This window comes from Podarcis raffonei, chromosome 1 (genome assembly GCF_027172205.1).
Source record: "Podarcis raffonei isolate rPodRaf1 chromosome 1, rPodRaf1.pri, whole genome shotgun sequence".
Taxonomy (NCBI): Eukaryota; Metazoa; Chordata; class Lepidosauria; order Squamata; family Lacertidae; genus Podarcis; species Podarcis raffonei.
In genome coordinates, this window is record NC_070602.1 from 17,334,613 (window position 1) to 17,349,490 (window position 14,878).

At 43.5% G+C, this 14,878-nt stretch overlaps 1 protein-coding gene across 13 annotated transcripts in view; it reads right to left on the reverse strand.

Annotated features, from left to right (window-relative positions):
* Nucleotides 1-14,878, reverse strand: part of EVL (Enah/Vasp-like) — a 146,700-nt gene that overhangs the window by 81,501 nt on the left and 50,321 nt on the right. The window contains exon 1 of one of the 13 annotated variants that reach the window (XM_053374047.1): nucleotides 5,351-5,471. The exons of the other annotated variants lie outside the window; for them this stretch is intronic. Within the exon in view, the coding sequence (XP_053230022.1) occupies nucleotides 5,351-5,361 (11 nt within the window). The 5' untranslated portion in view covers nucleotides 5,362-5,471. Of the gene's footprint in view, nucleotides 1-5,350; nucleotides 5,472-14,878 lie in introns of those variants that run through there. 13 annotated transcript variants of the gene reach the window in all.

The following is a 14,878-nucleotide window of genomic DNA, read 5'->3' on the forward strand; positions in this document are numbered from 1 at the left end:
AGCTGCAGGAGCTTCCTGCACTCAAGTAGAAGCCGCTTCGGAAGTTTGGCTTCTGAAAAACATTTGCAAACCAGAACACTCACTTCCAGGTTTGTGGCGTTCGGGAGCCGATTTGTTCAGCAGCTAAGCGGTTGATAACCAAGGTACGACTCTATGCATTATATATATTCATGAAAGTAGCAGCTGCGGTTGTAGGGAACATTTAAGGGGGTTCTTTAAGTGTACCTAACATAACGCTAATCTTTGGAGAGGGCAAAATGTGTTTCCACTTATTAACAAGTATAAGTCAACAATTTAACTTGGTTGGTAGAGCATGAGATTCTCCAACAGTTTGACTTCATCCCCCAAAGGTGCACCTCTTCATTGTCTCCTGAGAAAGACAGATGCCAATAACATGAAGGCAGTTTACTCAGACTTCTGCCATCGCTTAAAACCACCATGTCCCTCATTTCCTCCATCCCTGCTTTCCTCAAACTTCTGTGGTTTCAAACCACCACTAGTGAGTGTCCCTGCCTTCTCACTCCCATGCTATGGCCGCTGGCGTTGTGCAACCCGTTTTCTCCTTTTCTCCCTCTATCCCGCCCTGACATCATGCAAATCCAGGATCGTGATTTGGCACGACAAATCCTGCAACAGGGGCTGGACATTTTGTGCACAGAGGAAGCCATGTCTGGGGGTGAGACAAGAGGAAAGCCTTAATTGGTGCCACAAAGATCTTAGTGTTGGTGCCCGTCAGGCCTTCCTCGGGAAAGCGTAAAAGGAGATTAATCCAGCACACAAATTCTCATTATCTTAACAGGCCACCAGCAAGCAAAGGAGGGAGGGAAACCAAAAAGTATTCCCCAGGTAAGAAGCAGAAAGAGCACTTCCTATTTATTGAGCTTTTATTCTGATCTGCTATTCTTATTGTTTTTAAAAAATGAAATAAAAATGTATACAACCCTTTGTCCCAGGGCAGTTCACAACAGAAACAAAATACAAAATGCATAATAAAACAAAAATAAGTCAATAATCCCACAAACCTCCCACAAACACACTTAATAAGTCATAGAATGTTAATCAGCCTGGTTGGAGAGAAATGTTTTCACCTGGTGCCTATTACATATGTAATGAAGGTGCCAGGTGAGCCCCCCTGAGGAAGGCATCCTGCAATCTGTTTGAAGCGAGTTTAGAGGACACTGGCTATTTAATGAATATTCATTCCATTCTTAAGGAAATCAGCCCTGAGTGCTCACTGGAAGGACAGATCCTGAAGCTGAGGCTCCAATACTTTGGCCACTTCATGAGAAGAGAAGACTCCCTGGAAAAAGACCCTGATGTTGGGAAAGATGGAGGGCACAAGGAGAAAGGGATGACAGAGGACGAGATGGTTGGACAGTGTTCTCGAAGCTACCAGCATGAGTTTGACCAAACTGTGGGAGGCAGTGGAAGACAGGAGTGCCTGGCGTGCTCTGGTCCACGGGGTCACAAAGAGTCGGACACGACTAAACGACTAAACAACAACAACATTCCAGTTTGTGAGGAGGTTGGGTGATATTGTGTCAAAGCAAGCGTGCACTTTCCAGTGCATTTGCTTTGTGACTTCTCTTACTGGGAAAACTCCATTCATTTGGGGAACTTTTTTTGTTGCACAAGACCTCCCGATCAACTATTAGTGTGCAACCTGCATTTGTCAGCATGTAACAGAATCCCACCAGAAGACAGTGAAAATTTGGAAGTACTTAAAGAAAAAAAGCCAAGCAATACAACAATGAATCTTGGGCCCATGAAGGGTGCCAGAAAAACAGAGACATTGTGCAGGAGAGTATGAAAGGGGGGAAGAAATACTTTAATAGAAAGACCACCTTCCATCTTCCCCCTCTCAGTATTTTTTAAATACATTTTTTTGCTAGTATACCTGCATCCTCTGCCATTGAACAATTTATGCGCAAGCATAAAAACATCTGGCAAACAGCAGCAACCCCACGCAGCCACCACGGGCACAAAGGGAAAGAAGCTCTCCTTTTGCATTCACACCAGTTATCTTGTTTATTTCAAGTATTTATATTATTTATTTCATTCGCCAGTCACTTTTTACAGTAAATGGAAGTCTCAAAGTGACTTGACAAAAACAAAACACAAACACTGAAAACCAGAAAAAAAAATCAACATGCCAACACAAGATACATGAAATATCTCACATTTCCTCTACAAAGCAAAATAATAATAACCAATCATCATCATCCTAAAGGAAGGTAAGAACAAACGTAAAACCACAAATTTACCCCCAAAAGAGCCCTGCCCCCCTTACCACTGAAACAACATTACAGTGGTACCTCGGTTACATACGCTTCAGGTTACAGACTCCACTAACCCAGAAATAGTGCTTCAGGTTAAGAACTTTGCTTCAGGATGAGAACAGAAATCGGGCTCCGGTGGCGCGGCAGCAGCAGGAGGCCCCATTAGCTAAAGTGGTGCTTCAGGTTAAGAACAATTTCTGGTTAAGTACGGACCTCCAGAACGAATTAAGTACTTAACCAGAGGTACCACTGTACTGAAATGTTTATTTGTGAGCTTAAGCTATAAATCAAAGGGCCCTGGGTTCAGATTTCACCTCCATCATACACTCAACTGAACCTGCATAAATTACAATTTCTCAGTAAATTTCCATTTCCTTCCTGGCATCTCCTATGGGGTAACCATGATCAGCTTCACAACCCTTGCTATCAGAATTACATGAAGTGTTATATAAATGGAAACTCAACCGTTACGACATTTTGAGCGACTGCACACATAAAGCCCTTGAGAATCTCCGTGTGCTGCCCTCATATTCTCAGGGCATACTTCCTCAATTTCTTCCTTCGTAGCTGAGGAAGGCGGAATAATTCGGTTCAGTTCATACTTTACTTCACTCAAGTCTCTTAAAATACTCTGCAAAACAATACGCAAGCTGAAACACAGCCGTCCTTCAAAATTTGCAGTTCTCCAAATTTAATGCAGACTTTAGGGGACAGTGCATAAATTTAATAAATAATAATAATTCTTAAAAGCGTATTTTGGTGAAAACAAAAATGCATTACAGTGAGGGGGAACTGCTTGCAAAACATGTGTACAATAGCTAAAATTGCATACAAACGGTGCATGTCAGGATAAATGGCTACTAAAATCCTGTTGAATTTCCGTGAGGAATTCAAAATAAATAAATAGATAAATAAATACCGTATTTTTCGCTCTATAGGACGCACTTTTTCCCCTTCAAAAATGAAGGGGAAATGTGCGTGCGTCCTATGGAGCGAAGACGCCATAGCCCTGCGACCCTCTCCCGGCTGGAGAGGTAAAGCAGGGCTATGGCAGGAGCCTCCATGGGCGCGCGTCACCTCTCCAGCCGGGAGAGCGCGCGCGGGGCTAAAGAAGCCATAGCCCGGGACCCTCTCCCAGCTGGAGAAGTGACGCGTGACTATGGCAGCAGCCTCTCTGCTGCACCTTTCCGCTGCTCCCTGACCTGCTCTTTGGGGCTGGTGGTGGGCTTCCCCCCCGCCAGCCCCAAAGAGCTGGTCGAAAGGAACCTGAAGCCTGGAGAGCGAGAGGGGTCGGTGCGCACCGACCCCTCTCGCTCTCCAGGCTTCCAAGGTAGCCGCCTGAACGCACCTTAAACGCACCTTGTTTTAGAGCGGGAAAACAAGAGGGGGGAAATTCTCCCACTCTCTGCGCAGCGCCTCCTGCCGCTTCACTGAAGGGGCGCTGGGCAGAGAGCGGAAGAATTTTTTCCCCTTGTTCTCCCCCCTCTAAAACAAGGTGCGTCCTATTGTCCGGTGCGACCTATGGTGCGAAAAATACGGTAAATCATACTGATGCAGAAATGTGGTGAACCAAAACATGGAGGATGGAGCAAGCTTCATTTCTCCTGCTACAGAGACTAGGGCCCAAACCAATGCATTCAAATTGGATGTTTTTAAGCAGAGGTTGGATGGCCATCTGTCCTGGATGCTTTAGTTGAGATTCCTGCATTACAGCGAGTTGGACTAGATGACTCTCAGGGTCCCTTCTACGATTCTATGATTCCTTCATCAGATTTTGGGCTCCTCCAGGCAATCTGTTTGGTGAATCATAGCAGGAGAAAACAAGCTTGCTCCCTCTTCCATGCGACAGCCCTTGAGATATTTGAAGATGGCTATCATATCTCTTCTCAGTCTACTGTTTACCAGGTTAAGCATACCCAGCTCCCTCAACCATTCCTCATAAGGCTTGGTTTCCACACACTTTATCCATCTTGGTTGCCCTCCTCTGCACACGTTCCAGCTTGTCAATATCGTTCTTAAATTGTGATGCCCAGAACTGGAGACTCCTTATGGTGGGAAGCCCTCAGATGATTGTAGCAGCGACCAATTCCAACAGTCAAGTAGCCCTGCTTCAAAACTGGTCTTAGCACCACCATGCTCCTTCCTTGGAAAGCACCTGGCTTCTTCATGCAATTGGAACAAGAGGAAGAAGGTACAATGAAATTTGTACCTGTAATTTCCTTGTTCCTCTCTACTACCCAAATCCAAGAAGGTGGGAGGCCCTGTCCGTGGGAAGGTGAACAAATGGGTAACTGCAGCAGCTGCTGGAAACACCAGCTGCTACTGTCAAAGAGAGCTTTCCCACAGTACACTAACCAATTAAGGAAGTTTTTAGTCAAATTTACTGCTTTAGTTTCAACTCTTAATTATGCTACACACAATTTGAAATTGATCTTAAAGCATATTGCTTGAAAAGATGTAGACAGATCATTCAAATCAGTGTCATGAATAAACTCGCTCGTGGATCAGAGCCAAGAATAAACTTTCACATGGAAATAAGCCACTTCTCCAGGTTTGTAAATTTACTTGATTAACCAGATCAGCAAGTTTAGTCCCTTCCACTTTGATTGCGTTTTTTAATTCAGAACAGAAGGCTATATGGTTTGTAACTTTGTAAAGTTTGTTAACAGTTCTGTGCATTTTCCAAATCCAAAGCAATAACAGCATTTGGCAAAACAGATAATGAAGTTAGAGAAAACATATACACTTAAACAGAAGGCCATTCAGCCCTGCATTGTGTGTTGAAAAAGACTGAGGTAGAAGAGATCATATCTGTAATGGATTCCAACTGAAATTCACAAATGCAGACATAAAACGAAGCAGTTATACCGCTGTTCCAACAAATCAGTTTTTTGGAGATCTCAATCTCATGTGTGTCATTATTTGCACACACACACACCTTTGCATCAAATGAACCCCACTCATTTTTTACTCTCTACCAGATATGAATCCCTATGCTTCATATAAAACAGGACTATTGTTCTCCAGTGAATCAGTGCAATACATTCCCAGTAAAGTTGCCAAGCACTTACCTCGCTGCCATCACAGAAATAACTTGGTATTATGTTTTGGGGAGAACAGTACTAGCGATCTGTCCAGCACAACTGTTGCATTAAAACATGTCGTCCTTGTAACTTCACCACGTTACACAAAGCAGAACATGAAGTAAGCCGAGCAGTTTAACTTGAAAGTTTACACTAGGTCTTGTAACCAAACAGGAAAAGGAAGCTTTACCAAAATAGAGAGCGTATGTGTGCAGGAAGCAACTCTGCGTTTTTGGCTTGATATTTTTTCTTAGCAAAATTTATTGTTCAGCAGAAAGGCCAGTGTGGAAAAAAGAAGCCCAAAATAGCCCAAATTCGAGGGCACAAATAGTTCCACCCTCACTGGGAGTGTTGAGGATATATATTTAAGTTCCCCAATAAAAGCACTCATCAATGGAACTCAATATGGACATCACTTGCCAGCATTCTCCAAGATGCGTAGGGTCACAGAAATTAAGCTGGATTCTGCAATATGTGCAAGCTGCAGTAATTTGTACTGGTTTGGGAAGGGACAAGGAGCAATGCTGGCAAGGAAACCACTGGCAATTTGGGTTGGCCAATTTCTAGCTGCTGAGATTTCAGCAGGCACTGCCAGGGCACATGCAAACACTGTCATAAGACCCAGAGACCTGATTTTTTTAATTTTATTTTTAAAAAAGCAAAACCGAATGCATAGATTTTAAAGGAAGCTGGATTCTGCACCATACTTCATTCTAACCTTTTTTTCCTGGGCATCCACACAGAATTCTGCCACACCCACACAGAGTCCACATCTTTTAGAATTGAGGCACAAACCAGCCCTCATTTTGTTTTTGCACATACAGTGGTACCTTGGGTTACATACGCTTCAGGTTACAGACTCCACTAACCCAGAAATAGTACCTCAGGTTAAGAACTTTGCTTCAGGATGAGAACAGAAATTGCGTGGCAGCGGCAGGGGGATGCCCCATTAGCTAAAGTGGTGCTTCAGGTTAAGAACAGTTTCAGGCTAAAAACGGACCTTCAGAATGAATTAAGTTCTTAACCCGAGGTACCACTGTATACACATATACAGTGGACACTCGGGTTGTGAACGTGATCTGTGTGGGATGCACATACGCAACCCACAACGGCACGTCTGTGCATGCGCAGGTTGCGATTCAGCGCTTCTGCGCATGCGCAAACCACATTTTAGCACTTCTGTGCATGCTCTACCACCGAAACCCAGAAGTAACCCGTTCTGGTACTTCTGGGTTTTGGCAGTCCGCAACCTGAAAAAACGCAACCTGAAGCATCTGTAACCCAAGGTATGACTGTACACACCATCTCTTTAAGTGTGTTGTTAAATTTGAGTTGATGTCTTAACAACCCAGTCAGATGGGTGGGGTTAGTTGAGAGTCCAGCACTGCAGGAGGTTGGATTAGATAACCTTTGGGGTCCTTTCCAATTCTTATAATTCCATGATTCTACTATTCCCTCCCACCCCAGCACCTTTCCAGTTTCCCATTTATCAGTTAAGCTCTGATACTTTCATTTCTGCCACTCTAGCAGTGTGGTGAAAGATGAACAATCCACATTTATTATATTGCTGCAGGAAAAAAACCTTCACACTCACTCTATGCCTGCCAATCTTGCTCTCTAGGCCATAATTATGAAGCCCACCCAGAGACTCCTGTGTTCAACAGATCAATGGAACGGCATGCGCAAAGAACAGAAAATCCATACAGTGCGTTGGCCACGCTTTTGAATTGCGCTAGCAGAAGTGTGACTCTACCTCTTTGTTTTCCTGTCGTTTTGAGCAGGAACCTGCAGTTGTCTTACGCGCAAGTGGTTAGCCAAGACTAGAATAAAACAGACGGGAGTCCAGAGAATAAGGAAACTGATAATACTTCAGAGAGAGGGTAAACAGAACAAAACAGTGTATGACAGGAGGACAAATCCTATTTGGGGACTTCCCTGGCTTTTTTCTGGCCCAAGTAGGACCAGTCTGAATAGTTGGCCTTGGTTTAGGGAAGCTTTTAATGTTTAATAGGTTATTGTATTTTAGTGTTTTTTTGGAAGCCGCCCAGAGTGGCTGGGGAAACCCAGCCAGATGGGCGGGGTATAAATAATAAATTATTATTATTATTGGTGAAGATTTGACGTTTTCATCCCAAAAAGTTTTTGATTTGAGTTTCTATTGAAACAAGCCTGCATTTTAATGTTGTATTTTAATCTTGTTTTTAAGTTATATCTTAATCAATTATTTTATATCTGGTGTTAGCCACCCTGAGTCCGGTCTTGGCTGGGGAGGGCAGGGTATAAATAAAATTTATTATTATTATTATTATTATTATTATTATTATTATTATTAAACTGAGAGCACTGTCGTTCTTAGATCAGGTCTTCATAAGAGGGAAACTCAATCAGAACCAGTCAGAGGCACCAGCTTGTGGAGGCAATGGGGGGGGGGGGAACACTGTGTATGTGATGTCAGGATGTTGGGAGGAGCTGGGGGCGGAGCCAAAAGTGGCAGCCACATGCCTAAATGGCTGGGGGCTTCTCCTCCGCCTCCTCTTAGCACTGCCACTGATGGGAGGATGCTCTGACACCATGCTGGGTCCCATTCTTCAGCACCGTGGTTTTGGAACATGGGCTTCCCTGGCCCCTACCCCCAAAATATAGGGGACCCGGAAAGGGCTCGACCCCCAGGAGCTGGCACCCCCTGGAACCAGTTTACTTTCCAATTCTTCCAAATGTCAAATCCCAAATGTGTTCGTCACCGACTACTGAATCCCCACTGACTCGAACCTCCAGCCAATCAGTCTGGACCAAAAACAGAATTAACCCCTTATGTCACACACTAGCACAAGTTACCAGGGAGGCGTTGTAAAGAGAGTTCACCTTCTCCTTATTCCCCCACCCTGGGTGAGCATAAGACAAATGCAAGTTCCAGCTGAAAACAGCAAGGAAACAAAGAGGACAAACAAGATGAATTTTAACAGGGAAAAATGTAAAGTATTGCACTTGGGCGAAAAAAAATGAGAGGCACAAATACAAGATGGGTGACACCTGGCTTGAGAGCACTACATGTGAAAAGGATCTAGGAGTCTTGGTTGACCACAAACTTGACATGAGCCAACAGTGTGACGCGGCAGCTAAAAAAGCCAATGCAATTCTGGGCTGCAGCAATAGGAGTATAGCATCTAGATCAAGGGAAGTAATAGTGCCACTGTATTCTGCTCTGGTCAGACCTCACCTGGAGTACAGTGTCCAGTTCTGGGCGCCACAGTTCAAGAAGGACACTGACAAACTGGAACGTGTCCACAGGAGGGCAACCAAAATGGTCAAAGGCCTGGAAACGATGCCTTATGAGGAACGGCTAAGGGAGCTGGGCATGTTTAGCCTGGAGAAGAGGAGGTTAAGGGGTGATATGATAGCCATGTTCAAATATATAAAAGGATGTCACATAGAGGAGGGAGAAAGGTTGTTTTCTGCTGCTCCAGAGAAGCGGACACGGAGCAATGGATCCAAACTGCAGGAAAGAAGATTCCACCTAAACATTAGGAAGAACTTCCTGACAGTAAGAGCTGTTCGACAGTGGAATTTGCTGCCAAGGAGTGTGGTGGAGTCTCCTTCTTTGGAGGTCTTTAAGCAGAGGCTTGACAACCATGTGTCAGGAGTGCTCTGATGGTGTTTCCTGCTTGGCAGGGGGTTGGACTCGATGGCCCTTGTGGTCTCTTCCAACTCTATGATTCTATGATTCTAGGAAGGGAAGCACACCCCAAACCGAGTAACATTTGACAGCAAGGCAAAAATGAAAAGGCTTACTTCTCAGGAGTCATAGCTTGGGCTTCCAAGCTCAGGCATCAAGTACCATTTAAAAAAAAAAAACCCTGTCTCACATGAACCCTGCCTGTCTCACATGAACAATGTTCACATACATGCAGACAGTACAGTGGTACCTCGAGTTACAGACGCTTCAGGTTACAGACGCTTCTGGTTACTGACTCTGCTAACCCAGAAATAGTACCTCGGGTTAAGAACTTTGCTTCAGGATGAGAACAGAAATTGCGCGGGGGCGACGAGAGGCCCCATTAGCTAAAGTGGTACCTCAGGTTGAGAACAGTTTCAGGTTAAGAACGGACCTCCAGAACGAATTAAGTTCTTAACCCCAGGTACCACTGTATAATGCTTTTACCGTGCGTGAGAGAGCACTTGTGAAAACATTCACTGCATCCACCTGTGGCGCAAGGTAAGGGTCCAGAAATAGCATCCACGCTGGGAATGCTATTTATGCTGGGCCAAAAATACACAGACACACAGTAGCACAGTCTTTCACTTTAAAAAACAACAACAACCCAGCTTTGCTGCAGCTTCAAAAAGTGGCAGAACTTCTCTAAGCAGTTCAGCACTATTGCTCATTGGTAACAAATATGCTTTATATTATCATTAATCGAGACTATGCTCGAGAATATCCACCAAAAGATTATTCTTGAGAATTTAACATCACTAGGAATGATGTTACATCATGGTGTAGCAGGTATTCCCAACGGCCCATTCTGCTACCACAGTGCTTACTTGCTGCCACTCCTAAAGCAGCAACAAGACTGCTTTGTAGGCAAGGAAAGAGTGTGAGACCCTCCGACACTTCCTCTAATATGGGAACACCCCTCTAAAATATTACTATTATTATTTATTAAATTTGTATACAGTACTGCCTTCCATCCATAGACCTCAGGGGGGTTCACAACCTAAAGACACACTAAAAAACACCCACAAAATACAGAATAAAAACAAGAACAAACTAATAACCCTCTCCCCTCCAAAACACATTTAAATATTAAAATTTCTCCCATTCCCCATAAGATAGCGAAAACAACTTTCAGGACCTTTCCACTTACTTGACAAGGATCAAAATATTTGGCCCAGGACTAGGGGCTATAGCTCAGCTGTTGCATGAAGAAGGTCCCAAGTTCAACCCAGTTAGGACAGGTGTGGGGATCCTTCAGCTCTCCAGCTGCTCCTGTACTACAACTCCCATAGGCCCCAGCGATCATGGCCAATGGCAAGGGATGGTGGGTATTGTAGTTCTGCAACACCTGGAGAGCAACAGATTCTTCACACCTGAGTTAGAAGAATCAGAGAGCAGGCGATGCGAAAGGAACCTCTACACCAGTGATGGCCAAACTTGGCCCTCCAGCTGTTTTGGGACTACAATTCCCATCATCCCTGACCACTGTTAGCTAGGGATGATGGGAGTTGTAGTTCAAAATCTGATGAAGGGCCAAGTTTGGCCATCACTGCTCTACACCAAGGTGCCAGGGAGCCACTGCCAGTGAAAGAAGACTGTGCTGGGCTACAAAGATGAGGGATGATGGGAATTGTAGTCCAAAAACTGCTGGAAACCCAAGTGTGGGAAACTCTGATAGATAAACAGCAAGACCAGGCACACACAGCAAACTGAAACTAGGATCCAGACCTCTCAACCGTGGGTGGCCTTTCAGCTTTACTTCTTCAGCAACCTGAGATGTTCTATCTCCTTTCAGTTACCGCATGACAGCCTTATAAACTCTTCCTGTTGTTATACTTAAAATCTGCAAGGCAGAGGCTGGGTGGGGTGGGGTGGGGGGAAGTGCTGCACTTAGAACTGTGCTAAAGAGAAGTGAAATGTAAAAAATGACCTAATTTACAGCTGCAAATATTTTTGTTCTGTCTCGCTGAGTCGAGTAGCTTGAGGTGAAAGGGACTTTCCTAAATCACTGCCAGATCTTAAAATCACAGTCCGTACTTTCCCTTAGCTTTTGACCCAGTGGTTCAGAAAGCTCCTCCATGATCACCTGTCTCTTCATTTGAGAATCAATCGAGAAAGTCCAGTTGGCCCTTCCAAGTTTACTTTCACACTGGAGCCCCTCAATTGTCCCAATGTCAGTTTCTGTTCTGCAGGGGGCGGGATTTACTTGCTGTCTGCGTCTCACTTTCTAAGAAATAATAAAGTAGTGCTATGCTACTAAGAAAAAGAAAGGAAGATAACTAATGGAATGAAAAGTAGGAATTAAATAATTGTTGACTCCCCTGGCATGAACAGAAACTGACACTGGAGTAACTGCAATTTGCTAACCTTCTCCACCCATGACATTCCTTAAACGGGGTGAACCTACATGGAAAGAGCAAACAAGCCCTTAAAAGGCTTGCATTGTATTTGTGCAATTGTATTTTGTTACAAAAAAGCTGCCACAAATCAGGTTCCCTTCCCCAAAAGAAACCCACAGGAAGGCAACACAGAAAAAACTGCAGCAATGAGCTGACAACGACATCATTAGACCGTTCTGTAAGAAATATGTACACAAAAGATGACTATTCAGAGAACGGTCCTTGGTGTTTGCAAACCAAGGCTGAGTTTGACAAGCACCAACTGCAGCTTGGGTGGAAAATAGTTGGCTGGTTTACATTAGCTCCTGTCTTTAAAATGTTTGTTTTAATTAATGTATGCTATTTAGGTTTTGTTCTTTTAACCTTTTCTTTAAACAATCGTGACAGCATGTATACAGATTACTGGAGCCCTTGGATCCAGCATGAGAACAAGCTGAATAAAACTGCAAACAGTTGCATACCAACATTAAGGATGGGGCATGAAAACTGTCTCACGATAAATTTGTTAAAACTTGCTAGAGTCAGCCATTTGCATTTTCTCCCAATTGACTTTAAATGAGGCACACCACTCCCAAATCAAAACTTCCTTGGTATTTAAGCTAGACTCACTCTGAGGTACTTTTTTGTCCACTGCAATAAGTTTATTAACAATGCAATAAGCAGTTGACATCAAAAGAGACAAAATATCAAAAGTTTCAGTTTTCACAGCTGGGTCGGCACTGCAGTTAGACAGTCAGATGACTTCCCTAGGGGTAAGTGGCAACAGCCTCTAGCTATAGCTCTGCCATTATTCTAAATTTAGTGCTTAAATTGTACTTTATGGTTTTTATGGTAGTTCTGCACTTATGATATTATTTTCCCTTTAAATACATGTCAGTTTTTTTCAAATAACCAGGAAGATAAATTTCTTCATCTTTTTATATAGCACACATATGTGGGTTGTATGCAAATCTCTTTATCTTTTGTGGCAGTGTTTATGTGGCCACCCTGCCTGTCAGTTAGAACGTTCTTCAAGATCATTACCAGCTGCCACCTGATGATCTCATTGTAGTACCAGGGCAGATATAGTAGATCCTGCTTTCAATACTATTTTTACCTACAAACCTTTTGAGGTGGGCATACTGCTTTCTTTCCAACAACAATGCTTTCCCCATAAACTTCCTGCTGAAATCTTGTAACTTCTTAGTCTACTAAAGTTTTTTGGGGGTGGCGGCAGGGTTGTTCTGCTTTTGTTGTGCTATAATACAAGACCTTTCCTATGGACGACTCATAAAGCAGACAGTCCGGTATAAATTCACCTTTAATGCACTATTATTGTGCCACAACGTGTTGCCTGCAAAAAAAAAAAATCACCAGTCTGAAGGGGTCCACTGTCTGCCTGATGAGTTAACTGTGTGTTGTAATTTTTCCTATCAAAATCCTGCCCAAACTTTCCCCCTTTTGATCTAGCTATGCTGCCAACACACTGGCTTGATCCATCTCCACCCACTTCCCCAAAAATGGTGAATACAGGGATAAACAGACGAAAAAGGACTGCCTTCATCTCAGGCCTTTTTATCTTCCACAGAGGCCAGTCTTACTGCTTTCTCTCTCACTGTAATTTCCAAAATCTGCCTGGCTCATTTCTTGCACCGCTGCTGTCACAAACCTGTCTTGTTCTTGGACTTGAGACGGGCCGTATGGAAATGTTTATTTTATAAATGTTGTAGAATGTCTCAAGCACCCCCCCCAGTCCTTTCATGCTTTTAAACGAAATATTTTAGCCATTTTGGAAGAGGTCAAATGCATTTCCACATAGTGCCGCAACTGTGACTTGGCAGTTGCTATGCGTTGGCTAATCGGTGGATGTGCAGCGAGTTGACTCTGCTTCGGGAGACTTCGTTGTGTGCGTGAAAGTGGCAGATTATTGCTCTCCATATGGCCTATAAATTGTTTCATTGCTGCTCAGCGTGGGGTCTGGGCTCATTATAAATACCACCATTTATTGAGAGAGCATTTTCAGGCACCCACTGAGTTAAAGTGTTATAATAACACTGTTGACGCGTAATACAAAATCAGACTTGCTATCAGCTCTTTCAATCACAGGGGCAGAGAGAGGACAGCTGATCTTGAACCAGAAACGTATGGATTGTTGTTCATGCTACTAGTTTGAAGTGGAGAATTATCCTTAAGTTGTGAGAAACTTTCCGCTGAGATGGTCTTCCTTGAAAGCAGTTGGCTCCAGTTGGAGGTTTAAGCCCAGTGGTTTCGTTAGAACACCTTAGTTTGGGCTCATTTATATATCTTGGGCTAGACCCAAAGCCGTCTGTTACACTTCTGCAGGTCAGCTGACTGTTGCGAAGTCACCTGATATTTTGGCAAATAGGTGCCATACATTATACTTTGTTTGATAAGTCCTGAAGTTGTGCTTTGAACCCAAATGCTTCCTCCAGGACATCTTGTAAACACTCGGTAGACACAGAATGATAGGATTTTTTGTTGGCTATAGCTGGCAAGCAGAGACCTGAGCAAAGGAGTCCGGATATAGTTTAGAATTACAGGCAAATAAGATGTTGGAAAATAAGGCTTATAATGTTTGCTAACATGCCTTGGTACAACACTACTTTTATTTTTAATTGGTCATCTCAACAGCACTTAGTTTTCCTATAAACACTTGATGCCTTTACACAAATGGAGAGGCACGGTCCACTCAGGATTTAAGTACTTTTAAGTACCACTGACTTCACTTACCGTAACTCTTCCACTAAAATCAATAATACTTTAAAATGCTTGACTTTTATTTTATTTTATTTTGCTCCCATCCATAGTTTTTGAGAGTTCAAAATGAAACAGCATGCAGTTCTGAGAGAGCTGAAGTTCACTCTTGTTATCCCGGTACTGAAACTAAAATACAAAAAAGTGGTCCATGAGATAAATCTTTTCACAGCTCCTGAAGTACATGAACCTTTATGAAAAAGTTAGGATGAAGTAGGATCTCAAGGACTACTTCAAGTTTGGGGTCTCTTCCAACTCTACGATTCTTTGATATGCCACCTTTATCTTCCAATGATCTCAAGATGGTGTCCATGGTTCTCCTCCTCCCCATTTCATCCTCACAACAACTCTGTGACCCAGTGAGCTTCATGCCTGAGTGGGGATTTGACCAGCCGCAGAGTTCTCAACATGAACTTTTGACCGGCCTGCCAGCACCTTCCTGCTTCCCTTTCTAGGGGCAACTAAAAGGCTAGATTCAGAAAAAGGGGGCTCAGATGAGCTTCCATTTCAAAGGCAAGGGGGAGCTGGGGAATTATTGCTGACCATCCCCTCTCACCTTGCCGACAAAGGTCCGTATAGTTAAAGCTATGGTTTTCCCAGTAGTGATGTATGGAAGTGAGAGCTGGACCATAAAGAAGGCTGATCGCCAAA